At 34.8% G+C, this 24,554-nt stretch overlaps 7 protein-coding genes across 7 annotated transcripts; 3 read left to right on the top strand and 4 right to left on the bottom strand.

Annotated features, from left to right (window-relative positions):
* Positions 1-76: 76 nt before the first annotated feature.
* Positions 77-5,044, top strand: Tsp_07704 (putative SacI y domain protein). Its single transcript, XM_003381113.1, is given in 21 exon segments — positions 77-203; positions 254-346; positions 407-561; positions 620-678; positions 1,125-1,350; positions 1,420-1,565; positions 1,626-1,747; positions 1,790-1,949; positions 2,041-2,275; positions 2,378-2,534; positions 2,577-2,588; positions 2,606-2,785; positions 2,854-2,944; positions 3,006-3,061; positions 3,098-3,146; positions 3,221-3,413; positions 3,472-3,630; positions 3,687-3,898; positions 4,010-4,292; positions 4,367-4,508; positions 4,977-5,044. The coding sequence occupies 21 exon segments, from the start codon at positions 77-79 to the stop codon at positions 5,042-5,044; spliced, it is 2,925 nt and encodes a 974-aa protein (XP_003381161.1).
* Positions 5,045-5,869: 825 nt separating this feature from the next.
* Tsp_07703 (conserved hypothetical protein) lies at positions 5,870-6,682 on the bottom strand. The gene is made up of 2 exons (XM_003381114.1): positions 6,169-6,682; positions 5,870-6,099 (listed from the first exon to the last, which is right to left on the bottom strand). Exons 1-2 carry the CDS (start codon positions 6,680-6,682, stop codon positions 5,870-5,872), a joined length of 744 nt encoding a protein of 247 aa, XP_003381162.1.
* Positions 6,683-9,044: 2,362 nt separating this feature from the next.
* On the bottom strand, positions 9,045-10,079 carry Tsp_07702 (hypothetical protein). Its single transcript, XM_003381115.1, has 3 exons — positions 10,070-10,079; positions 9,727-9,836; positions 9,045-9,224 (listed from the first exon to the last, which is right to left on the bottom strand). The coding sequence occupies exons 1-3, from the start codon at positions 10,077-10,079 to the stop codon at positions 9,045-9,047; spliced, it is 300 nt and encodes a 99-aa protein (XP_003381163.1).
* A 1,602-nt stretch (positions 10,080-11,681) lies between these two features.
* On the bottom strand, positions 11,682-12,542 carry Tsp_07701 (hypothetical protein). The gene is made up of 4 exons (XM_003381116.1): positions 12,504-12,542; positions 12,330-12,442; positions 12,010-12,181; positions 11,682-11,984 (listed from the first exon to the last, which is right to left on the bottom strand). The coding sequence occupies exons 1-4, from the start codon at positions 12,540-12,542 to the stop codon at positions 11,682-11,684; spliced, it is 627 nt and encodes a 208-aa protein (XP_003381164.1).
* Positions 12,543-15,496: 2,954 nt separating this feature from the next.
* Positions 15,497-16,876, top strand: Tsp_07700 (carboxypeptidase E). Its single transcript, XM_003381117.1, has 6 exons — positions 15,497-15,713; positions 15,884-16,080; positions 16,140-16,295; positions 16,363-16,526; positions 16,579-16,715; positions 16,764-16,876. Exons 1-6 carry the CDS (start codon positions 15,497-15,499, stop codon positions 16,874-16,876), a joined length of 984 nt encoding a protein of 327 aa, XP_003381165.1.
* Positions 16,877-18,256: 1,380 nt separating this feature from the next.
* Positions 18,257-23,163, bottom strand: Tsp_07699 (metabotropic glutamate receptor 2). Its single transcript, XM_003381118.1, has 11 exons — positions 22,609-23,163; positions 22,300-22,516; positions 21,325-21,458; positions 21,084-21,234; positions 20,897-21,010; positions 20,680-20,808; positions 20,411-20,528; positions 19,377-20,301; positions 18,833-19,008; positions 18,684-18,772; positions 18,257-18,645 (listed from the first exon to the last, which is right to left on the bottom strand). The coding sequence occupies exons 1-11, from the start codon at positions 23,161-23,163 to the stop codon at positions 18,257-18,259; spliced, it is 2,997 nt and encodes a 998-aa protein (XP_003381166.1).
* Positions 23,164-23,328: 165 nt separating this feature from the next.
* Positions 23,329-23,939, top strand: Tsp_07698 (conserved hypothetical protein). The gene is made up of 3 exons (XM_003381119.1): positions 23,329-23,444; positions 23,468-23,604; positions 23,872-23,939. The coding sequence occupies exons 1-3, from the start codon at positions 23,329-23,331 to the stop codon at positions 23,937-23,939; spliced, it is 321 nt and encodes a 106-aa protein (XP_003381167.1).
* Positions 23,940-24,554: the final 615 nt, after the last annotated feature.

A 24,554-nucleotide genomic window follows, 5' to 3' on the forward strand; every position in this document is an offset into this window, starting at 1 on the left:
TAAAGTTAATATGATACTAGTTTACTTTACAGAACTGTACAGTTGTGGATATTTTTAAAATTATGATGCCAAAGTAATGCCATTTGGAAGAACGTACAGCGTGTATTTAAATGCTGCCGGCAAGGAAAACATCGTTTTGTTGGAAAACACACGCAACAAGGACTGCGTGCTTGGCTTTGCCAATGGTGTCGTATTATCTTTAGGTAAATGCGCAACTGATATTCTTTTTATTTAAATAAAAATAAAATTGTAGATCAAAAGAAATGGTTGATATTGAAGAGTGATTGTAATAAAATATGCGACGTGCACGCTTGTTTGGGTGTTTTATCTCTTCCTGTTGTGGAAAGTAATGCAGTATTATTTTTATTTATTAGAAATTATAATTATTAAACCCATACTTTTTTAGCTGAGGGTTCTTTCGTTCAATACTTAATCGTTGTCAAAAATGCCAGTCTAATTGGTCAACTGTTTAACTGTGAAGCGTATCGCATTACTGATGTAAACTGTTTGCCACTTTGGGGAGATTTAAACCAGAAACCCTCTGATCCTCGTATTATTCAAGTAACTGCATTTGGAAATGTTGTCGTGCATTTTTAAAATGTTTGCCTTGATGTTTTAGATTCAAAAATTACTTTCATGCGGATTATTCTTGTTTGGCTGGTCGAATGCCCAGAACGCGTTTGTCGATATTAGTTTAGCAATGCAACGTCAGTTTCTCAATAATAAAAAAGGCGATACTCGATTTCACTGGTAAGATAATGATGTCTGATGATATTCTGATTGAAAATTGATAAGCTTTATCGTGATAAACTATTTGCACTTTTATTTATTGTGTATTTTGATATGAAATAATGTGATCGACCTTTTGGTGGAAATCGATTACTTTCACATTAATAAATCTGCTTCACATAAAAAGTATCGATTATCATTGATTTTCTCGCAATTTTCAATATTGAATATGTAAACAGTTTGTAACTTTTACGATAATTTATAACTAAAAAAAAGAAAGAAAAAAGCATATTAAAAGTCTTTTATTCTAGAAATTTCATTATATAATAATTATTTTTAATGTAAGATGGGTGATTATTTAATTATGTGAAATTTTAAAAATACTTTCACGTTAGGAATTTAACTTTACGTTCGCATCTGCAACAATTTGGCATTGATGCAGAAGATTGGGTGACGCCTTGCATATGCGGCGTCATTGAAGTGAAAACCGCCTACGTTGGTCACCAACAAGCCAAAGCTTGCATAATATCCAGGATAAGCAGTGAACGGATGGGAACGCGGTTCAATGTTCGTGGTGTTAATGATTTTGGCAATGTTGCTAATTTCATCGAAACCGAACAAGTAGATTGTTTTCAAAGTCATACTTTCCTGTATTTATTGTTGTTGTTGTTATTCTATATTGATTTGCAGGTAATTTTCTATAACGACAATGTGGTATCGCACGTGCAGGTTCGCGGATCGGTGCCACTGTTTTGGGATCAGCCGGGCATTCAAGTTGGCTCGCATAAAATCAAAATCAACCGTAGCTTGGAAGCTAGTTTAGTAGCTTATGAAAAGTGAAACTGCTTGATTGTAAAGTTTTTTTTCTTTAATCTTATTTTTATTGTATGCTTTAGACATTTTCAACAGATGAAAATTTGTTATGGCAGTGCAGCAATTATTAATTTGTTGGGAACAAAAAATGATGAAAATACTCTATCCGAATCATATCAAGTAGACATTTGTTATTTTTTTTGTGGTTATTTGGGTGATTTTGAATTGGTTTAGACGATTCATTCAGATTCGACTTTTGATTCAGTTATTCCATTTATTTCGTTTGATTTGCATTCTGAAGCGAAGGGAAGCAGCAGATCTGAGTGTTTGAAAAAACTTTGGCCGAAATTAGAAACTCTCGTCAGTACTCATGGTTTTTTCCATTGCAGCGGTAGTGAACTGTTGAGGTGATAAATATTACTATTTGAATAACAATAATTTATTTGTTGTTTTATTATAATAAATTGTTTAATTTTAAATAAAACTAATGAATTTCAGGAAGCAAACAGGTGTATTAAGAGTGAATTGTTTGGATTGTTTGGATAGAACAAATTCAGTGCAGTCGTTGGTTGGCTTGAAAATATTGCAACAACAGTTAGCAGCTCTTGGCTTGTCGGACAAGGCGAATATCTGCACGCGTTTTGTGGAATTGTTCAAAGCTTGTTGGACACTGAACGGCGATCACTGCAGCAAATTGTACACTGGAACGGCTGCTCAGGAAGGAAAATCAAAGGTATACTTTAATTTTAAAATAATTTTTTTTGTTTTCATTTTAAAATAAAACTACGTTCAATTGTTGATTTTGCATTATTTGATATTATTTTTTCTATTCAAGTTCAAAGATGCATCCATTTCGGTCACTCGTACAATACAGGGAAATTTGATGGATAAATCCAAGCAGCAAGCGATGAATTTTTTGCTAAGAAATAGCAAACTTGGAACTGATACAGTTGCTCAGATCAACTGCATAGTGCCAAATAGAAATTTTCATGGTATCAATTTGAAGTTGTTTTTTATTTTTGTAATTTTTGTAGATAATCAAGTTCGTTAATTTTTTGTTTAGTGTATCCGTCGATTGGGACTTCACTGATTGAAAAAGTGGAAGAATTTGTCGATCCACTCCAGTTGCGTTTGTTCTGCGGTACGTGGAACGTCAACGGCGGACAATTGGCCAGCAGTGTGGTATTTCGAAATGAGTCCTCTCTGGCTGATTGGTTGATCAATTTGATGCCCAACTTTAACGGTAAACAGTTTCTACAATGCATGCACAAAGTGCGGTGGATAATTTGTGCATTTTATGCTTTTTGTTAGGTGACGCATCCCATCGAAAACTGTATGACATTTATGCTATTGGCTTGCAAGAGATGGTCGATTTGAACGCCTCGAATGTTCTGAACGCGAGGTATCGCGAATTTTATTCTTCATTTTTGCAGTTTTATCAAAATGTATGATAATTGTTTCAGCGTATCGTATCAGAATAGTTGGCGGGATGCATTTTTGAAAGAATTGAATTCAATAAGTCAATACGTTTTGCTTGAAACAATACAACTTGTAGGTATTTGTCTTTTTGTATTTGTTCAGCCAGAATTGCTTGTTCACATAAGGTAAAAAGTTATTGAAAAATCACACAAAGTAGAATATGAGAAAACAATCAATTATAATAATTATCACTTTCAAGGGATGTTTCTACTGCTGCGGTGAAAACAGGATTCGGAGGTACAATTGGTAACAAAGGTGGAACGGCCATCTCGTTCACGCTTGGCGCTTCTTCGCTATGCTTCATTTGTTCTCACTTCACAGCCGGCCACTCTCAAGTGCAAGAACGCAACGACGATTATGAAGGCACATGTAGACGATTGCGTTTTCCATCGGTATTTTTATAATTTAATTTTTATTCAATTCAATCTAATTTATTATTTTCCACGATAGGGATTGAATTTGTTTTCCCACGACTTTATATTTTGGTTTGGCGATTTCAACTATCGCATAGACATGGCTGGCGAGGAAGTGAAGCATTTGGTCGATTTGCGAGATTTTGACTCATTGCGTGAAGCGGATCAGCTCGTACAGCAAAAAATGGCCGGATGTGTACGTGCAGAATTAATAATTGGCTCCAGATTTTTCTTTTCAATCTTTTCGTTTAGGTATTTATTGAATTTGAAGAAGGTTTGATCAATTTTGCACCGACATATAAATATGACGCATTTTCCGACAATTACGATACATCTGAAAAGGCTCGCGTGCCCGCCTGGACGGACAGGATATTTTTTCGAAAACGGCGTCCATATTTCAAAGCCCAAGATACTTGTCAATTGCTAGTTTATTGTCGAGCTGAATTGAAAACATCCGATCACCGGTAAGATATGAAATTTAAATATATAGCCAACAGACGGTCTTGAATTTGCACTTTAAATTTTCCTCCCACGGGATACTATTTGATTTGCATATTTGTTGAATAAATAATCAGGCCAGTTGGCGCGGTGTTCAATTTGCACATTGGTCACACGAACGTGGACAAGCTGCGTAATGCGGTTGAAGATATTGTCAGCAGCATGGGTCCTCGCGACGCAACCGTCATGGTCAGTGTCCAAAGTCAACGCGACATGGTACCATTTGTCGATTCCGTCTTGGAAAAGATACGACATCTCGGCATCAAGGCATTGCTCACTAAATGCATCGGTGAGCATCTGTTTTGCACTTTTGGCAAATCTGAAGACGCGATAGCCGCTCTCAGTATGGATGGTGTCAAAGTATTTTATTTATTTATTTGAAAAATATTTTAATGGTAAAAATTTCAATTTCCTATTTCGTGTTATACACTTAGATTGGTCAGAATGTGCTCTGCGTTCGTTTGAAAACGACCGACTGGGAAACTGATTGCCAAAATGTTGTAAATCAATTATTCAATGATGATGATTTTGATAAAAATTCTAATAATTCAAGTTTGAATGACCGAAGAAATAATGGTAAGTCATCTTTTTTGTTATTTAAATTAATAATTTTCATTTATTATTGTCACTGATTTCATTTTTTAATATTATGTGCTCTATTTGGTTTGTTTATTCTTCATTATGATAATTTTGTTTCTAGTGGTTTAACAGTACTTTGCATTTTTTGTTGATAGTGTTTCTTTTTCTTCCAAAGCATGCAAGCGCAACATATTAGCACTGTGTTGGTGAAATGTAAAAAATAAAATTGCACTCTGTGCCGATTTGGACTTTTTGTTTCTCTTTTTTTAAAAAATTATTTAATCTTAGGACTATCTTGATTTTTTTTCAAATACCGTATACTTTTTGTTTGTATGTTTGTGGAATGGATACTAGCGATTGTCAGAGTACGTTTGATGTTTGACAGTGTTCGAATATAATTTCCCTTTGCATATAAGATGTGTAAAATGTAAATTGGTGCATATTGGAAAATGAGTTAATTTCTAGAAGCGGCAATGTCAAATTCAACCGCTCCGGTTCCTCAACGGCCGCCCCCGCCTAAGAGATATTCTTGATTCGTCAGAATTGTTGACTGCTTTTTGGTACTTAACTGAAATGTATCTTTTGTTCTTACGATTTATTCACTGCCCATGGTGCATAGAAAGAAAATTGATTATGAAAATTAACATAATTTTCAAATTTGTGCAATTTTTATTTAATTTGAAAAATTTTCGTAAACATACTCTCAGTTCTGCAGTTGTGATTTTTATTTTGCATTTGAATCAGATGAAGTGAGCTAAATCCAAAGGTAAAAAATTCGAATCAATTAATAAATGTCTTTTGTTTTTTTTAATTTGAAACTGGTAGAACAAGCAGTATGCTTGCCTGTGGTTGTTCAGTTTGACAGTTAAATAGGGGATTGATTTTTACAAAGAAGAAAAATATTCATTCATGATAATGTTGTTGCTGCGGTTGTTGTTGTTGTTGTTGTTGTCACTTGTTGTTGTGGTGGAATCGAATTGATGCAAATTGTGTTCACCGGGTGCGGCATGGATTGGTAGATTAAAATTCCGACCACAGCATAGCTGGTGCTGCAGAAGAGAACGATAATTTGTAAAATGCAAGCACTGAAGGCAAGCCAAAATGAATAGCCGATCTGAAAAATGATAGAAATTAATCCAGATAAGCCAGAGATTATTATTTTTGTAATGAATTATTGTAAAATTTGACTTGTATATTGCTTTCTTGTTTGTTCAATTGCGGAATCTAGTTGTGCATTATTTTATTTTGGAAAAAAATGTAAATTTCCACACCAGCAGACTGGTTTGTCAGTTTGTGTTGTGAACTTTGAAATGTTAATGGTCTGGACATGCCACATACATATTCAATTCAAAGATGAATTAAATTTTCGTATTAAAATGAGAATCGTTTTTGATAGAAATTTCATCAGCAGTTTGCAAATTTAATTTACTTGGTGTCAATGAGAACAATGGTTGCTTGGATACAGACACTATTAATATGTAAAGTAACATATTCGATGAATGTACCGTGTAATAGTCGGACGAGGTTTTACTTTGCATAATGTAAGACATGTTGTAGAAGATATTTACTGCGGTAATGCTAGCTATGGCTAAAATACAACAGTAAATAGCATATATAAATCTGCATGTATGTATATATATATAGTTTGGATACGTACTGGAGAATAAATTCAACAACGTCCATGAAATGCCGGCGAATCTTGGCTCATCAATCAAACCAGCAACGAACAAAGCAATCAGCGATAATAAACCCGAGCTGCTTATTAATCCAATTGTAGCAATATCCCATTCTAAATCAGTAAGGACAAAGTTAGTTGTAAATATATGTGTGTGTGTGTGCACTGTATTTCTCAACTGGTAAAAAAAGGAAACAAAGAACTTTCTACCCGAAGCTTCTTCAACTTTATCGCCAAATATGTGATTGGTTCCAAATTTGCATGTGCACATCCAACCGATGAAATCGATCTGTTCAATAGCGTTCAGGCGTTGTTTCCACAAACAGTCTACACACAGGCCACGTTGGAAATAAGTTTCGAATTCGGTTGTTGTATGAAGCTCTTGCCATGCAGGTGTCAACAGTGCCACGAAGAATAAGATGATTGCAAAAAGTTGCAGCACTAAGCCGAATACTTGGAATGTCAAGCGAATTGTTTTCAACTGGTACTGTTCCATTTGATATTATTCAATCAATATTGGATTGTTTGTGATTTGAAAATATTCTTCTATTTCAATTGAATTGAATTGAATAAAATTAATTTTACATTCTACACTGCTGGTATATAAATAAGTCACACGATTAAAATTTACTACAACACGAACGAAGAATTTTGAAAGCCAAAAAAAAACGACAACAGTCCAGTTTCGATAAAATCAACATGTACCACCAATTAATCAGACGGTGCAGAGAAAAAATAATTTAATGTAGAAAATTTTTTCTCTGTTTCACTTCTTTTCCACAATTCTGATTGGGCAATTTACTGATGACGTCACCAACTGTTGTTGCTTTAAATCGTTTTTGACAGTCAATTTTGGCTAAATAAATGTTTTTATTTTCTCAATCCAACAACAACTCAGTACACGACATGACAAAATGCGACATTTTCCATCGAAAGTTATTAAAATTAAAACGAGAAAAAAAGATCCACTAATCAATATTACTGTATAAATGTGGATGAATAGCCAGTTTGTAAACTTTTAAAATTATCCGTCTGTTTTATGTATTTGGCAATTCATTTTTGTCAAATAGCTCTCCATAAAAGTACAGCTAATTAAATGTCAATAAATAAATAAATACATGTTTGCGGTTATTTTTATATACATTTATGCAAAGTCGCTATGGAGATGATGATTGAAAATGCTGAATAAATGTTCTCTCTATCAATTCAATTTCTATTTTTATTCTTTTTTAAATTGATTCGCCAACACACTTCAGCTTTTCATGGAAAAGTTCAGTTCACTGTAACGTTAATTAACACTTATATATACTTTTAATGTTCTTTTTTGCGTTTTAAACTTTTTGCATTTCTCTTTAATCACGTTTGAAAATGTTTAATTTGCATTTCATTTGAAATAATTCACTGTTCATTATTGTTTTCCGATCAATATATCCGATGAAAATATGTGGAAAATTTTTTTTCATTTCAAAATATTTTCAATTAATCAACACTTTTGAATTAAATATTAATAATTTTTTTTTAATTTTTTGTCCTACTGTGAAATTTGTTGCAAAAGTCAGGTTCGACTTTTTTTCCCTCGTCATCACTGAACCAGTTTTGTTTTTTCTTTAATTATTCATTTGGCTCAGTCGGATTGTCTCTGCTCCACGGCACTGTCGTGAATGTCTGTTTCGGTCTGCTGAACATTCTACTGTTAAAATTGTGTGAGTAATTGGGCTATTTTTCTTTTATCAGTTTTAAATTATTTTTGAAATATATTTTATCTCCTTTGAACTTTAATGAAAGTGAAATTTTATTTCATAAATTTTGCTTTTCGAAGGCTGAAATGAAAACATTTTTTTCTGATCTTTCCGTTTATCAATTTAGCGAAATGCAATTGCATTTCGTTGGCGTACGAATTTCAATTTTATGAATTTTGAAGTTTCCTTTCTTTATGTACGACTGACATTATTTAAGGAAGAATTTTAACAATTGAACTTTTTAGTAAATGTAAATCTATCATGATAAGATGCATGCAGCTGTACAGCCGACTTTTTCGACCGTTATACAGTTTGGTTAACTAAATAATATCGCCGATGACCGACTACAAATGCAATTATATGCTACTACTTGCAGGTAAGTTTCTTTTTTTCCTGGCATTTTTTGGCGCGAATTTTTAAAGTACCTGAATGTTTTTACGTTTTTTCTCCTAAGTGGGTCATTTTTGTAAGTTTTTTTTTGAATTTCGATTCAAGATTAAGCAGCTGTTTTTAAATGTGAAATAACATTTCCGTGAGTTTTGGTTTTGCTGAAATATTTTATACACCAATTTCAGCTTTATTTTTTAAAATATATATATATATACTTCAGAATTCAAACAAATTTGTAAAGTTTATTTATTAGTTCATATCGTGTTGTACAGCTTTGAAAATAAATGAGGCTAATAATTCCATGTCAATTTATCGAAAATAAGTGTGGTATTTATTTTTCTTCGTTCATATTTCAAAACATTTATCTGGGTTACAGTATGTAGATTCGAATTCAAAATTGCCACGTAGAAGGTACGGTAGAAAGTAAGGTTGTTGTACTCTGAAGGACATGAACGTTTGGAGAATTGTTTGAAATTTCTCCAACACAACACTTGCAATGGCATATTAGAGATTTAAATGAAATTTACCCGAATTTTCATACTTCAATGGTACAGAAAGTGTTTTGAATAATTAATTCCAAGTAGCCAGCAAAAATGGGCAACATGCCAATGATTGTATTGTTGATCAGTTTTATTTGGATAAACCTGAAAGCTGTGGAGAGTGAGTGAGGAAGAATGAAATGAACTTTTAAAAGAATAACAAAGAAAACAGCAACAGCATCAAACACATTCAGACGGTTGTGTTGTGATGGACGTTGTTCATTTTGCTGGTTTGCCATGGTTTGTTGGTCCGTTTTTGTTGACTGTGAATCACGAATATTAATATTGCGCAGATAATGCTGCAAAACAACGCAGCAATTTGCAATATTGCACCACCAGCGGCTAGCCAAAACGAGTAGCCCAATGTTTGCTGAAATGCAGAAAAACATTGTTAATTTCATTATGTCTTTCTGCTCATCTTACAACTACAAAACAGAATGTGCATTTTTTGATATGCTTTTTACATTTTAAATATCAAATATTTTTTATCTGCGGTCAAACAGAACTTGAAATCAAAAGCTCCATGTTGAAATTGAAACATGATGATAAACAGCTAAACTATTTGATGAGATTCATTGGCAAACTGGATATTTTGCACATATTTTCAAAAGTTTGTGCAAATTGTGTGAACTTCTGATCTAGAAACGACAATCTGCAAGTGTGATCTGTTTCTATGAAAAATTAATTTATCCACAACTTGACATGCTAATTTTAGCAGACTATGTGTGGAACTAGAAATCAATTTGACAAAATAGCTATGCTGAGAATTTTATTGAGATTTTTTTTCGGCTTTTGTAATTTACATTATTTCATTTGTCTTCATTTTTTTCTTCAAAACTAGAATAGCCAAAATATGAATAATATAAATAAACCAAAACAAGCGTAGCTGTTTTGGTAGTACTATCGACAACAGGAGCTGTTGTCAGTTGACTTCTTGAGGCGGTGATTGCACTGTTTGTCAATGAGAAATGGAAATTTTGTTCTGATGATTTAATGTTGTAAAAGAATTGCAAATTTTGAAGTTAAACAAAAAGAGGAAGAAAAAGTTGAAAAATGGAAGGCTTTATTAAAAGTATTTTGATATTGAAATAGATATTCGTCGTTGTGGAACTTTTCAATTTAGTCAGTGCAAAGTTAGACAATTTACTGCTAATTCTTTTGCAAATCATGCATAGCTGATAAAGTTGTTTACGCCTGGAATTGAAAATGCATCACCACTGTTCATAAATAATATTATTAAACTGTTTGTTTGTTTGTGTTTGTCACGTGACAGGAAGTGTGGAAAACAACAATTCAAGATTATAACGTCAAATATGATGAAATATATATTATGCTGATAAAATTATTCACAAAGTGTATATAAGAAGCTGAACTGTAGAATGGTGGTTATTGGTTTGAAAAATGGCCAGTTATAAAAATGTGAGCGAGAACATTTTATAGTCGTTGAGTAAGCAAATGTAAACATGTTTGTTCTGAGATGCATTTCCAATTGAAAACAATTTCACAATTGAACTGTATTAAATTTGATAATATACAACACAGTTGGGGCAATCAAGGCCAAAAATAATATTAACAGTTTTTTATATTCTACTACAATAGAGAGAGATAGAGTTAGATGGTGTTTGTATGAAACAATTTTTTTTGTTCAAACTTTACCACACTTTGAATTATGCTTAAAATGTTTAAGGTGAATTTAGAATTAATTGTTCCAAAAATTGCTTAAAAGGTGTTCACCCCAAATATGCTGCATCGGTATGTTTAAAAATAAGGAAAGAAAAAATTCTTTTTCTGTCGTTTACGTTGACACTGAAAACGTAGTTAGTTGTTCGTGGAATTTCTTTATTTTCATTTGCTCAAACACTGAAAAGTAAGTCTACTTTGAAATTTTTGTGGGTCATGCAAAGATTGCAAACGTGGGCTAGTTTTTCTTTCAATTTTGTGCCATTCATTTCAAATAGATGTCATTTATATATATATATTGCTCTGCTGAAAGCTTGTTAGGAAAATATTTAAGAAAAAAAAATTATAATTTTGAATATCTATTTCATGCATCATTATTGAATAATGACTAAAAAAATAATAATATTGAATTAGTAGCAAGTGTGTGTGTGTGTGTTGAAAATATTCTCAGATTTATGATTAATAATATACGTATTGGATAGGTCTGTTTGTTGCTTTGTTGAACAAGTTAGCCAGTTGTCCTTTAGTGGGGTAGAATTTCCTGGTGATCATCACATCTAGCATTTGGAAGAAAGAATATCAACTTTTAAAAATATAGATATTGTCATGTTGCTTACTGAATCAAATTATAAGAAAACTGATATAAGAACATTTCGGGAGGGAAGTTTTGTCGATGATCTCAAATCACTCGCCATTTGATGAGCGGAAAAGGAAAAATCCCTCTAATCTTTCACGTGATTTACGGAATTATAATAAATATGCGACCAGAAGAGGAGAGAACAACAAAAGACGGCTTACCTCGTAACTTTCGGTCAATTCAATGACAATTCTATTCTCTACTGCCTGAGACATGCGGAAGAATACAATGATGCCGGCAGCAGTAGTAAAAGCTGAAAATGGAAATAATTTGAAAAGATGAATATATGGATATATGTATATATGAATTACCAGCAAAAGTGTTGGTGATTGCCCAGAGAACTGCACTCAGCCGAGGGCAACATATACAATAGGATATGAACAAACCGATCAAAGAGAACAACCCTCCGCCGCTGAGCAAGGATAAGGTTATAATTTGCCATGCTAAATGAGGAAAGATGAGAGAGAATAAATAATTTTTGGTTGATTTGCATTGATTCATTCATCGCACTCACTTTTCGGCGCATGGGCACTGCCCTCTTTGCCAGTTTGCTTGGCGTTGAATTTGTAAGAGCACGACCAGCCGCCCGATCCGGCAGCGTGGACAATGCCCGATCGTTGGCTTTGGACACAGTCCAACCAAAGGCCATGCTGGTGGAAAGTCTGGGATTCCATGCTGAAATAGACCTCCTGCCAGGCTGGGGTGAGCAGTGCGGTCAGGATGAGTCCAATGGCGACCAGTTGGAACAACGAACCGATCACTTGAACAGTGATCCGCATAGCATTCAACCAGCTTGCCATATTGACGACGACACTAATGATTGAACCAATAAAATTACCAGTTGTGATTTTTCTGTTTTGCTTTTCTTATATCTCGGTTGTTGTTGTTGTTGTTGAACGGAAGCAAAAACAAAACAACAAGGCAGTAAACAAAGCTTATTAGGATGTATACCGAGTTGTATAAGCTGTGAAAATTTGCAAATCACTCGCTTGTTGTTGATCGTTGCACAGCTGGTTGAAGTTCAACAAAATGATGCTTATTCAAGTACCCCAAGTGGGGGGAAAAATAAGTTGGCGGGCAGAGATCACTGAGAACAATTTTTGAAAATCGTTTCAACAACAGCTGTGAAGCTCGCTGCTTGCTACGATGACGAACAACCGGCCGACTGAGACTGCTGCGACCAGTTTGCGTTTCTCATTTATCACTTGATTTTTCCAAACTGCTTCTGCTTCAGCTTCTTCGACAACTGCTCCTTCTATCAAACTGCTCGACTAATAACAAACAATATTAAAACTATACTATACTATACTATATTATACTATCTGTATATACGCTCGCATTGGAATATAGTCGACTGCAGATGGGTCGCATTTTTATCATAATAAGTCCGAGTTTGAAAGTCGCCCACACTGTACATTTTTCGACCAATCACACGAGGCGATGACTCATTCACGACAAGGAAAAAAAATAAAATCAACAATACTCACCTTGCCAGTGATATGCACCTTGTCAAAACCGGTTACTGAATCAGCACAACAACAAACAAAATGGAAAATTTTCCCACCGGCGATGAATCATTCACACTGATGAAATTATTGTTTCTTTGTTTATTTTTTTTATTTAATGCAAAAATATTTTCTCTCCCTCTCTTTCTCCAAAACAACAAACCACCAACTTCACTCGTCATTGATTCATTGTAAATATTTCGTCATGGATATTTTTTGTTGTTGTTGTTGTTGTTGTACATGGTCGAAAATTTCTAATAATTGACAAGCCAAAAAAAAGAAAACAAATATTCTATTTATTTATTTAAATTATATTTTAATATATTGTTTATTTGTTGAAAATTTTTGCTCAATTCAAGGTTACTTCAAGGAAAAAAAGGTTGTTTATTCATTCACAAGTTTAGTCAAGTTTTCGTTCAAATGTGTTCAACATTCATTTAACAATATTTGTGATAATTTAAATTATTCAAAATTTTACAAATATCAGTTTTGATAACAAAATTCATTTTTTGAAATGAAATTATTATACTTCTCGTTTGATTTTTGACAAAATATATAAAAAGTTGTTGTTTGTTTATTTTTGATTCATCATTTTTACAAATATACACAACCAATTTGTTCTTTCTATTCGTCTTTCCATGATAGTTGAAATCAATTTCACTTTTCAACTTTGCCCAATGATCGTTTGATTGATCGTTTGATGTCATGAAAATTATTCATTTGCAAAAAGTAAATATTCTAAATCGGGTTGAATAAACAATTTTTCGGTGGAAAATTGTCCAAATTTAAGATACAATTTGCCAATGATTAATTTTTGCCAACAATTTTCAAATTGCTGCCTAAAATCATTTTGTTTATTTGTTTGTTTGTTTGTTTGTTTATTTTTGTCGACATTTGTGATTTCACGCAAGACCGACTAAATTCCACTGCGCGAACGTCTTTGTTGTCAATTGATGATAATTATAAATTTCGTTCGTTCGACAAAAAGATTGATTGTTTTTATTCGATCATAACAAATGTGAATATTGATTGGAATTCATAAATTTTTGAAAATTTGCTTTGCAAAATTTTTATTTTTTCATTTTGCATATTGACACTTGAACACACTTTAATGCATGTGAAATGAAAACTTTTGAAAGGTTGTTTTACGGTATACAGTTAAATTTGAAATTGGCCATCGAATAGGAAAACGTAAAAGATTGGCGATTCGTTGACCAGTTTTATTGTCCAAACAAACGTCAGTTGTAGTCAAAAATTATACACATACAGCTTATCAAAATGTTGTTGATTAGTGATAATTATCCAAATCGGTTCAGTTTTTGTTCAGTCCATTTTAAATCATCTTTCTATGATTTGATAATCTGATCAGAACAGATATTTTTTTCTTGTTCAACAAATTCACCAGTTACAGTACATTTAAACTGCCTCGAAAGTTTAAATTCAATTGTTTACGGTGGTTGTTCAACTAACCTAAGCGTTGTTAAATCTACTCTGTGTTTGCCCGTAAGAAATCGATAATTTTCCGTTGCAGTGTCTTTATTGTCCGCTGCTTTGCATCCTCGCTGAGTTGTCAGAATTAGCTATACAAGGCTTACAGGCATATCTATATATACATATTGGCTGGCGTTAAACCAAAGTAAATTCATCAAGCACAATGGCTGTTGTCATAATTGTGTTTATCTGTTTGTTTGTTTGTTTGTTTGTTTGTCGTGGTTGATTTGAAAATTTAAAAACTAATATAATAATTAAAAAAAGAAATGAAAAACACCGTACAAAGTTGTGTTTGAAAAATAAGAATTTTCAAACTTCAGTTATGGTCAAAATTTTTCTCTTAAACTCTAAAGATTTGACAGGTTACTGCCTTTTTTTTCGCCTTTTACGAATCGACATGCAAATTTTGTCCGCTTGATGATTTTTTTAAATCAACGCTGACGTCACTGATAATACAGCGAAGATGTTGAAAAGCGATCTCCAGTGGCTTAGAAAATTTGTTGTAAAATTTATCTATCGTTCCCTCTTATTGAATCAACGTGATCGAATTTTAATATTTCTTTCTCATTCACAAAAGAAAATAGTATAAATACAAAATTATTATTATTTGCCCAAATTATAGCATATAAATTTATTTTTCAACAAGTTGCAAATTTCTTACAAGATTTTTAATTTCAAGGGAATTTCACATTAACGAGTTCAATTCAATTTTTCAAATTGTTGTTGTTGTTATTGTTGTTCACTGAACAGTTAATTAAATTTCAGCTTGTTTGGCGTGATTGAGTTGAATTTTTTTCCACGAAGATTTAAATGAATTTGAATTTTTTTTTGAATAATTTATTATTTTTTTTCAAGTTGAAATTTTAAAATGCAAATTTTTCAACGTGATAAAAAGAGAATACGACATTTCAACTTTTTCTTCTGTTCTACAGTATGAAAAGGAAAAGAACTTTTTGTCCATTAATGAAATGACCAGCGAATCGATATTGTTGACAAGAATTGATGTTGAAATGTTTGTAGACAGTGTTGGGTTTAAAAAAGAAAAAGCCTATTGCGCTTTTTTTATTTCTGATAAAGCCAAAACGCCCACGCTTTGCTATTAGCATTATTATTGCCAGTGTTGTAATGGTGCTTACTAGCTGCTGAGCTACTGCTGAGATCGATGGATGAACTTGCGTCATTTCAACAATCAATCGATTACTTCCTTTTGTCATTGTCGCGTGCTTTTCATTTTACTTCCAATTCTTTGAAAACGCTTCTTCGATTCTCAAGACGTTCACGATTTTGAATTTGTACCTTTTAGGCACCGGTTGCCAGGCGTTGAACAGCATGTTGCTGCTGTGGTTGACGTGGATTGTTCTGCTCGTCGAACCGGGATTTGGTCTGCATTTCACTTATCACAATTCTGACCAACTTGAACAAGCTCTGGACAACATCCACTCGAGATGTCCACAAATCAGTCGCGTCTATTCAATAGGCGAAAGTGTCGAAAGTCGACCACTGTCTGTTGTGGAATTTTCCCTACATCCTGGCAAGCACGAACCACGTAAGCATTTTTTGGACTTGTTTCCAATATGCTCGTTATTGATTTTTTGAAAACCCATGTTAATTTAGTGACAACGACTGATTAGTGGTTTGGTCAAAATATATATATTTGTTTTTTCATCAACTTGTTGTAAATAAATAATCAGTGAAAATTTCCGTTCATAATTTTAGTAAAGCCAGAATTCAAATATGTGGCCAACATGCATGGCAATGAAGCGATCGGACGTGAATTGCTTCTTCATCTTGCCGACTATCTCTGCGAAATGTACAATCGGAAAGATGCAGAAATTCAAAAATTGATCAACATTACAAGAATTCATCTACTTCCTAGTATGAATCCGGATGGTTTTGAAAAAGCATTAACTTTTGTAAACGCATATATATATTGTTTATGTATTTACTGTTTTCTATATTCTATTTATTGTAGAAAGGTTTGAACGATTGGGTTATCGGTAGAGAAAATGCAAATGGTGTAGATTTGAATCGCAATTTTCCCGATTTGGATAGTTTGTTATATCTGTTCGAACGTGAAGGCATTCCGTTGAATTCTCATTTGTTGCAATTCTTCTCTGACAGTGGTCCGGTAAATAAATAAAATTTTAATCAAAACTAATAATAATAATAAATATTTCCATTTCAATATTGTACAGTTGGAACCGGAAGTTCGCGCTGTCGGCAGATGGATTTTGCTTATTCCATTCGTATTGTCGGCTAATATGCACGAAGGGGATTTGGTAGCAAATTATCCGTTTGATTTGAGTCGAGATGGAACTGAACAACGCTATTCGAAAACTTCAGACGATGATGTTTTCAAGTATTCGAGAAATAAATAAACAATTATGATTTTAATTAAAATTTTTTTTCAGACATTTAGCAATGTCTTATTCAACTAAGCACGCCAATATGGCTGATCCAAACCATGAACCGTGTCCATTGGCTGGAGAAGATTTTTCACGCCGTGGCGGCATTACAAACGGAGCTCGGTGGTATTCAGTTCGTGGAGGTGAGAAAATTCCAAATAAAAAAATTTTCCAAATAAAAATATTAAAAGCAAGCCTTGTAATTATTTTCAAGGAATGCAAGATTTTAATTATTTGGCGTCGAATTGTTTTGAAATTACTCTCGAACTTGGCTGCGATAAAATGCCAGATCCGAGCAAATTGAAGCAAGCTTGGGAAGATAACAAAAATGCACTGCTTAATTTCATCTGGCAGGCAAGTGATTATTGAATTGACTAATGCAAACATGCAAATGATGATCGAATTATCTATTATGAACTTTTCAGGTTCACATCGGTGTTAAAGGCTTAATCAAAGATAAAAAATCAGGAGAGCCAATTGCATTTGCAAATGTTTACGTGGTGAACATTACCAACGCGAACAGTCCCGTATTCATTGAACACAGTGTCAAATCCGGTATGCAGTTTTGTAATTTGTATTATTTTTTATTAATTTTTGTCATTTTTTTAGCAGTCGATGGTGATTATTGGCGTCTCCTAACGCCAGGAACGTACAATATTACCGTTTTGGCTGAAGGCTATTTGTCCAACACTAAAACTGTAAAAGTGATCAACGGCAAACATACCGAAGCAGTCAGACTTGACTTTTACTTGACACCTGTGGAATATGGTGAGCAACAACGAATCCAAGATTCTGATCTCCAGTTTATTCCTCTCCAAGGGGATACAAATTTTCCGAGTGTAAGAATTCTTTTTTTTTCTGTTATTTGTCTTGTCTTGTCATATGTATGTCTTATATATGTATATATTATATTCATCTATATTTGTCTGCTTTTACAACAATTGTCTAGTGTTGTGTTGTGGTCGTGGTGGTTCTTGTCGAAAAATTTTCCCTATCATCATCATCATCATCATTCGAATGATGCAAACGTAGCAATTGCTTAATTACTGAACACTTTATAGGAATACTTCACTGGTAATGATCGTTATGTTGTAAGTGACGACTCTGATGTGGATGATGTAGAGGAAGGATTGAAAATGTATTAATAATCTTCCTCTTTCTCTTCAATTAAAAAAGTTTTACAGTTTTTTCATCTTTCAAATTGCAATTATCGTCTGTGTTGTGTCAATTTTGTTGTCTGTTGTCAACTTTTCGTACAAGTAATGTGACCTAACAGCTAACCGTGCACGGACGGATAAGCCACCAGCAGCAGTGGATATTATGGTTTATCTTGCTACTTGTGCCGTTTCAAAATTGCATCATGATCACACGAAACTATTTATAACATTTATGCTATTCCTTGAATAAATGAAACAAATGTTCAACAGCAGCAATTATGATCATTATCATTAATAATACTGTTGTTGTTTATCACGAATCCCAAATCAAGGAGGAGAGAATTTATTTGCTCACTGTTCACGGCAAGAAAAAGCATAATTTTTTATATTTTCAAATTCAACTTTTATGAGATTTTCCCCTTTTGTTTGCTTGTTTCACAACAGCAGTCAGGTTGAGGTAGTCAGTCGTTGGTTTTTGTTCTTTGAATACAGATTTGAGCAGAAGAAGAAGAAAAAGAAGAAGCGCCTCAAACGGTGGTTCCATCTTTGGCGGTCACTTGCCGCAGACGTTGGATCAATTGTTCAGCTCGGTCAGGCGTAAGCCAGAGCGACTGGGATTTAGAGACCGCCGACGGCGACGTGTCCGGCGATTCATCTCCATAATAATCCACCGTTGTGGGCAGGGCGCTGCCGGCCGATGACATTCTCGACTGCAGCGTTTCGGATGGAATTTCGGAAGAAATTTCGTCGGCGAACGTGTTGACGCAGTTGTGCTGAAAAGCTTTGCTGCTGGTCCGGCGGCCCTTTATCAACGGTTCCTGTACCCTGTCCACGCTGGATTGTTCGTCCGGGTCGGTCTGACTGGAGTCGTTCTTCATCTCGTAGGATCGTGAAGTTTCTTCAAAAAAGCACAACCCTATATTGATGGAATTTGTGGATATTTTTACCGCTTACCCGGACACTGGGATATGCTGTTTTTCACGCCGACGACGAGACGTTCGTTCGACTTCAGTCGTCTCAAATTGTACGGCAGGGCGCTTGTTCTGAAATGACCCGGAGAAATTTTTATTCAATTGGACAAATAATGCAAAATGCCAACATACTGCATGGTGAAAATGTGATCACGCATCATGCCGACCGTTCGGTAGCTGTGCTTGGCGTTGTTGAACGTATTTTTCTGCGGTTGAAATAGAACAATGTACACTTTTGGTGCGAAGAAGCAGCACAACGCTACAGTACCACTGAGGCTTATGCACATGCACAAACTGGTCGTTTGGATCTGCAATAATTAATTCATTGGGGGTGGTGGTGGAAGAAATGAAATAAATTTCAAAATAATTTAAATGAAAAATTAACAACAAGTAATAGATAATAAGCTTTGAATGGAAATATTGAGTAGATCTTTTTTTTATCAATTCCATTGAGTTGAGTCGAGAAAGGTTTATGCAAATTAACGTCACCAGTTGCGTTGCTTTTGTTTGTTTATCGTTATCGGGAATTTTCTTGCAAAATTAACAAGTAGAATTGATCACCGCTTCTGTGTTTGTCCACAAATCCACTTTGCACTCATTTGAAAACGTACCTCATTGCTCACTTATTATTATTATTATTATTGCTGATATTTTTTAAAAAGAAAATTTTTCTCACCTTAAAATTTTGATTCGTCCCAAAATAAATTGGTATGAAAGCTAACCAGATGATGCACGTTGCATACATGGTGAAACCGATATATTTGGTTTCGTTGAAATTTTCGGGAATTTTTCTAGTCTTGAACGCGTAAACAGTGCAAAGTATAATTAACAATACATTGTAGATCATCGACAACGGAAACGTCACTGTTGCGCCTTTGCACGAACGGATGGCGGTCATTCGATCCGGATATAAAATCACCGTATCCGGTGACTCTGCAATCAGCCATATCAAGGCGGTGAAAATGTACACCGTGACGATTATCAGACAAATGACAATCTGTGCCATTGGGCTCAAGAAGCGTATACTTTTCATCTGCTGGACGGCGCTGTTGAAGATTCTTGCCAAGCGCAGGGTTTTCGTAAATATGGAAGCGTAAATTATGCACGAACAAAGCCCAATACCCATACGAAGTATGCCGCAGGTAATTTTGCTCGGTGGGTTCAGCATTGGGTAGGTTATTAAATATGAGCAAAAGATGCCGATCAGCATCACGTAGCATAGTTCTCTTCCAGAAGCTTTTATGGCGGGCGTGTTGTTGTACTTGATGAACATGTACACGACAAAGCACGTAGCCGCGATTCCGACCGCGCTGAACGTGGCCGGCACCACTGCCCACCAGGTATCCCATTCGATAATCTGCGGTACCATTGGTAAGCATTGGTTTTTGAACGAGTTTGGCAAAAATCCCACGTCGCACGGCAAGCAGCTCGTCGAATTCGGCATAATTGAAGTCTGCGTATTGCAAGGCAAGCATGTCCAACAGCAAGATCCAGTTGGCGTTGTGCGAAATTCATCCTCTTTGCAAGGATCACTGCACGTCGAAGTTGGTATCAATCCACGTGGAAATCCTTCACGCAATAACGACAAGTTCAACGTAAGTCTAAATTTGCATTCTTTATTTTATCATTTATTTATTTGGTCGTTGCATTTTTATTCTCTTCATTGGCTGCACTTTTCAATTATAATTGCAAAAGTAATTTTTCACATACTTTCCTGTCCATTCTCCAACCGGGACGTAGTATTTATATAAACCTTGGAACTGATATATGTTGTACCGTGCGCGTCGATCTCCTTTACTATCCAATACCAGTTGATCACCTTGTGGACCTAGGAAAAAGATTCAATTATTTCACCGGCAAATCATGTTACAAGAGGTTTTATTTATTTGTCATTTTAATGAAATACTTTATACCGATAAATGGGAAGTTTCGAATGTAGTGCAAAAGCGTTTTGCCGTCAATTTTTTTCGAAATCTTACAATGATGAAACGACACATTGCCACAGGTATTTGAAATCATATTGTGCAATGCATTTGCAAGCAAATAGACTGCCTCAATTACATATGGAACATAGTCCTCTTGCACGTGTTCTTTGCCAAGTGATCGAGCTGTAAATATAATTCATCTCGTAACTTTTTCAGTTGATTGCTTTTTTTTATTCATAAACGGTTATTCATAATTTTTTTCTCTACAAACCTCGGCATGCTTGAGATGTGATCGAACAGTTGAAACGATTTTCCCAAAATTCATGAAACCAAACATTGCGCGTGTAATTGTTGGGATCCAATGAAATGAAATATCTGTCGAAATCTTCAAAGCAACAACAACAGCAGTGCAATTGTTTGTTTATTTGAAAAATAACACCTTGTATTTGCGCTCTTACCTTTGACTACGTATGTTTTTTGTTGAATTGTTATTGCACCGAGCACTGATGACGGATTATAGACTAATATAGATCGTTTGGTACCCCAGTTGTCACTGCCAACCCAAGCAAAACGGCTAATCAGTCCTAGTTTAACAACCGATAGGGTAATCTGCAAATTGTCGAGTTGTATAAATTTTTGTTTCAACTTCAGGTCTGCACAATTTGCTATAACAATCAGTAGTAGTTTAGTATAATGTACCTTTTTGATATTGTCTTCATGGCAGAATAGAACCACACCAACAGATCGTTCTTCGCTCAAACGTGTGATCATCTTTGTGAAATCTTCATCACGATAATGGCGTCTGATTTTTTCATATGCGGATATACAAATTCCTGAAAGCAATGGAATAATGTATTATTATAGTTTTTTTTTGTTTCCTCCCTATCGACGACGATGAGCTAAGTAAATGGGGCTTGGGGGAGGTGTGTGTGTGTGGGGGGGGAAGCACTTGTCAATTTTACTTTAATTAACTTTAATGCGTAAAATAATTTTCATTGTTGCGGGGGTTGGTTGTATTTGAAAGACTGACTGTCTACGAGAGAGAGTTGGATCAATCGATGTTCAAGTTACTTCGCTTCACTGACATATAGTTGAATTTTGCACTCTCCAACAGGCTCTGTCTGAACTTTTCGAATTTGCGTAACAAATGACTTTTTCCACTATACCATGTAATGCAATCGCACTTTTTCAATTCACTCAGCTCATCATTTATTTTTTCATCATCATCTTCAAGCACCGTCGTATTCAACAAAATGGAAGTTATTTAAAAAAGGTTTTCTAACAAACTAATAACAATTGAAATTGTATCAATTATATTTTATAATTGGTGGAGAGGAAATGATTTTGATATTTTCTTTGAGAAAATAAACCTATGATTAATACATACTTGACAATAAATAGTACAGTATCTATTGGACTAAGGAGGAATGTGAAAGTTATTTTATTTTTTGTCCAAAAACTCAATTGTACATGTTTTTCGTGAAAATTGAAGATTCTATTGTTCATTTTCATAGTGAAATGTTTAGCTTAAATTCAACTACATCTTCAATCATTATTTTACCTTATTTGAAAATGACTTTATTATTTAAATTATGATCTTGCACAGAATAAGTCGATTGGTAAGCGTAGGTAACAATAGTAATAGTAGTAATAGTAGTAGCAGTAGTAGCATACCCCTTTTTGAAGCGATAAGTTGAAACGCTTCGAATGCCGGTTCACCGTAACTACCCTCATCGGCGATTACTGCGACAAAATTCCACTCCAATGCTTGTACAACATCGACAATTGCTTCAGCTTGGAAATTGTCCGGTGGCACGACTCTTGAAAAATAGCCAAACCGTGATTTGTCACTCAGTTCCACAGAAGTGGATGAATAGCTGATTTGAGGAATCTGTGAATAGAGGAAAAATTTAAAGAAAAATATTCATATAAATAAATTTGGATTAAATACACATAATAGACAACAGAGAAAGAGATATATACGTGGAAAAGTCGAAGCACGTTGGCAATCATAGCCGAAACTTGACTAGATGCGGCACCGATTACGGCCACTATCGGTTTTGGAGCTTGTTGATTGGTGTTCAAATAGTCGGAGCAGGTATACTTTTTGGCAATGTCTGCGGCGAACGTTTCTCGAACCAGCTCGAGGGTCTGCTCGAGTGCGTGTGTATCCTGATGGCAGGTGTCCAGTATGTAGACACCGAGTCGGATTCCGGGCAACAATTTGGGATCGCTGTTAATTTGATCGACCGCGTACAGCATCGCCTCCATACGTTGAATTCCTTTTTCAAGTTTGATTTCACCGCAGTGCAATCCGGCCGAAGAACCGTCTTCGTGTATTGGAAACAGACCACCGATCATCACGTCGCCGGCCAGTTTGATTTGCTTCAAATCGTTCGACTTGTGGACGTGAACTTCGTCCGCTGCTGCTGACTTGCTAGTCGGTCGCCACTGGTATCCCGGCATCTGACTACTGTGGACCACCAGTGGCAGCAGCAGCAGAGAATTGACGACAAACGGAAGCCACTTGGGGCTCATTTACAAAACCAAGGGGTTTTCATCATTTTCGATCGTCTCATTCGCTTCTTTTTGGCTCCCTTGAACAAACAATAATTGCTGGCTTTATCGGTTTGCTTTTGCTTTGATCTGCGGTCGGTTCCGGTTTTTTTTAATATTATGATTATCAAATGGTGTGTGGTGAAAATGCAATGCCAGCAAAAATGCCCAAATGAACCAAAGCAACACAACGACAACGTTGAACCAAAGAATGAACAAGGGAAAATTGCAATAACGGCCAGACAGAGAGAGAAAGAGAGCAGGTCAATTTGGTTAATTTTTTAAGTGGAGCTCAAAAGTTGGCTCATTGTTCGCGCTTATTTACGGCCCACACCTTTGCTTGTCTGAATTCCGAGGATCAATCGATACGCTGCGTTGCGTTTGTCAACCAACGGGTCGTCTCAGCCAAACCTTTGTGCAAAGGTTTTTAAGCGTTCATCGTTGCTAAAATGAAATACTGCTTGATTTTGCCGTTTGTTCAAAGTTTGTTATTTTCTTTTACTTTATATTCTTTTTACATATTTTATCTGATCTGATCTGATCTGATCTACTACAAGCAAGCAGTGCAAAATGAAAGCTGCACGCATCATCTCTATGCATGAAACTGAACTGTGTATGTATGTATGTATTTGTGTGTGTGTGAGGCAACTAATTTGTTGTGAAATGTCTAATTGCGCTTTAATTATTCAGTCGGAGCAGTTGAAAGCAGCAACCAATTGATTCCAACTCCTTCAACTAACAACAACATATCGACATGACAAAGAAAAACACTGGCCATTTCCTTTCAGCACAAACTGAAACTGAAACGGTGGTATGCAGTACCGAGACCAGAGGGGGACAGAGATATTTGAATTCGATGAAAACTGACAAATGGAATATTAATTCTTCGCTAAATCCTGTTACACAGACTGACTAATAATAATTGTTCATGCATGAATATGGGTATTGTTTTGGGCCAATTATATTCGAATGAGAATTATTGAAAATTCTCTTCGACAGCATAAAAATTATTGTTTGATGCAAAATTTGGCATATTTTCCACCGCTACTTGTAGTTCAAATTTCTTTCGTGAAATTTATCATTTCAGAAATGGAAACAAAAACAAAATTAACATGGATGGGATATACAATTCTCTTTATGAAATGGCTTTACTAATTGACTGTTTCAGTAAGATTTTCTTGGTATTTTTTTTTAAACGATTGGCAAATCATCGATTAGTTTCCACGTATGCATTAATAATGAATGCAATATTAGCATGCATATTATTCTGCAGAAAGGAAGAAATTTTTCAAATTACCCGAATTTTAAACAACAAATTCCAATGTGAAACCTTTTAGAAAATGTTGCTTATTTCTCTCTGCTACTACTGGTGA

This window comes from Trichinella spiralis (assembly GCF_000181795.1).
Source record: "Trichinella spiralis strain ISS 195 chromosome Unknown Scfld2, whole genome shotgun sequence".
NCBI lineage: Eukaryota > Metazoa > Nematoda > Enoplea > Trichinellida > Trichinellidae > Trichinella > Trichinella spiralis.

Bases quoted from the DNA above. Each gene is read 5' to 3' on its own strand.
- Tsp_07699 (XM_003381118.1), bottom strand. From the start codon at position 23,163: ATGAGCCCCAAGTGGCTTCCGTTTGTCGTCAATTCTCTGCTGCTGCTG. The intron at 21,459-22,299 runs GTATGCTACTAC...CATTGCTTTCAG, and splicing joins ACTTATCGCTTCAAAAAGGG to GAATTTGTATATCCGCATAT. The intron at 19,009-19,376 runs GTGAGAAAAATT...TAATTATTGCAG, and splicing joins GGACGAATCAAAATTTTAAG to ATCCAAACGACCAGTTTGTG.
- Tsp_07698 (XM_003381119.1), top strand. From the start codon at position 23,329: ATGCAATGCCAGCAAAAATGCCCAAATGAACCAAAGCAACACAACGAC. The intron at 23,605-23,871 runs GTTTTTAAGCGT...TTAATTATTCAG, and splicing joins AGCCAAACCTTTGTGCAAAG to TCGGAGCAGTTGAAAGCAGC.
- Tsp_07701 (XM_003381116.1), bottom strand. From the start codon at position 12,542: ATGCGACCCATCTGCAGTCGACTATATTCCAATGCGAGC. The intron at 12,443-12,503 runs GTATATACAGAT...GTTTGTTATTAG, and splicing joins GACTATATTCCAATGCGAGC to TCGAGCAGTTTGATAGAAGG. The intron at 12,182-12,329 runs GTTGTTCGTCAT...AACTTCAACCAG, and splicing joins GCAGCAGTCTCAGTCGGCCG to CTGTGCAACGATCAACAACA.
- Tsp_07704 (XM_003381113.1), top strand. From the start codon at position 77: ATGCCATTTGGAAGAACGTACAGCGTGTATTTAAATGCTGCCGGCAAG. The intron at 1,351-1,419 runs GTAGATTGTTTT...ATTGATTTGCAG, and splicing joins ATTTCATCGAAACCGAACAA to GTAATTTTCTATAACGACAA. The intron at 2,945-3,005 runs GTATCGCGAATT...TAATTGTTTCAG, and splicing joins TCGAATGTTCTGAACGCGAG to CGTATCGTATCAGAATAGTT.
- Tsp_07702 (XM_003381115.1), bottom strand. The intron at 9,225-9,726 runs GTTTATTTATAT...TCTGCATTTCAG, and splicing joins AAACAGCTACGCTTGTTTTG to CAAACATTGGGCTACTCGTT.
- Tsp_07703 (XM_003381114.1), bottom strand. From the start codon at position 6,682: ATGGAACAGTACCAGTTGAAAACAATTCGCTTGACATTCCAAGTATTC. The intron at 6,100-6,168 runs GTACGTATCCAA...GTTGTATTTTAG, and splicing joins GTTGTTGAATTTATTCTCCA to CCATAGCTAGCATTACCGCA.
- Tsp_07700 (XM_003381117.1), top strand. From the start codon at position 15,497: ATGTTGCTGCTGTGGTTGACGTGGATTGTTCTGCTCGTCGAACCGGGA. The intron at 16,296-16,362 runs GTAAATAAATAA...AATATTGTACAG, and splicing joins TCTTCTCTGACAGTGGTCCG to TTGGAACCGGAAGTTCGCGC. The intron at 16,716-16,763 runs GTGAGAAAATTC...AAATATTAAAAG, and splicing joins GTGGTATTCAGTTCGTGGAG to CAAGCCTTGTAATTATTTTC.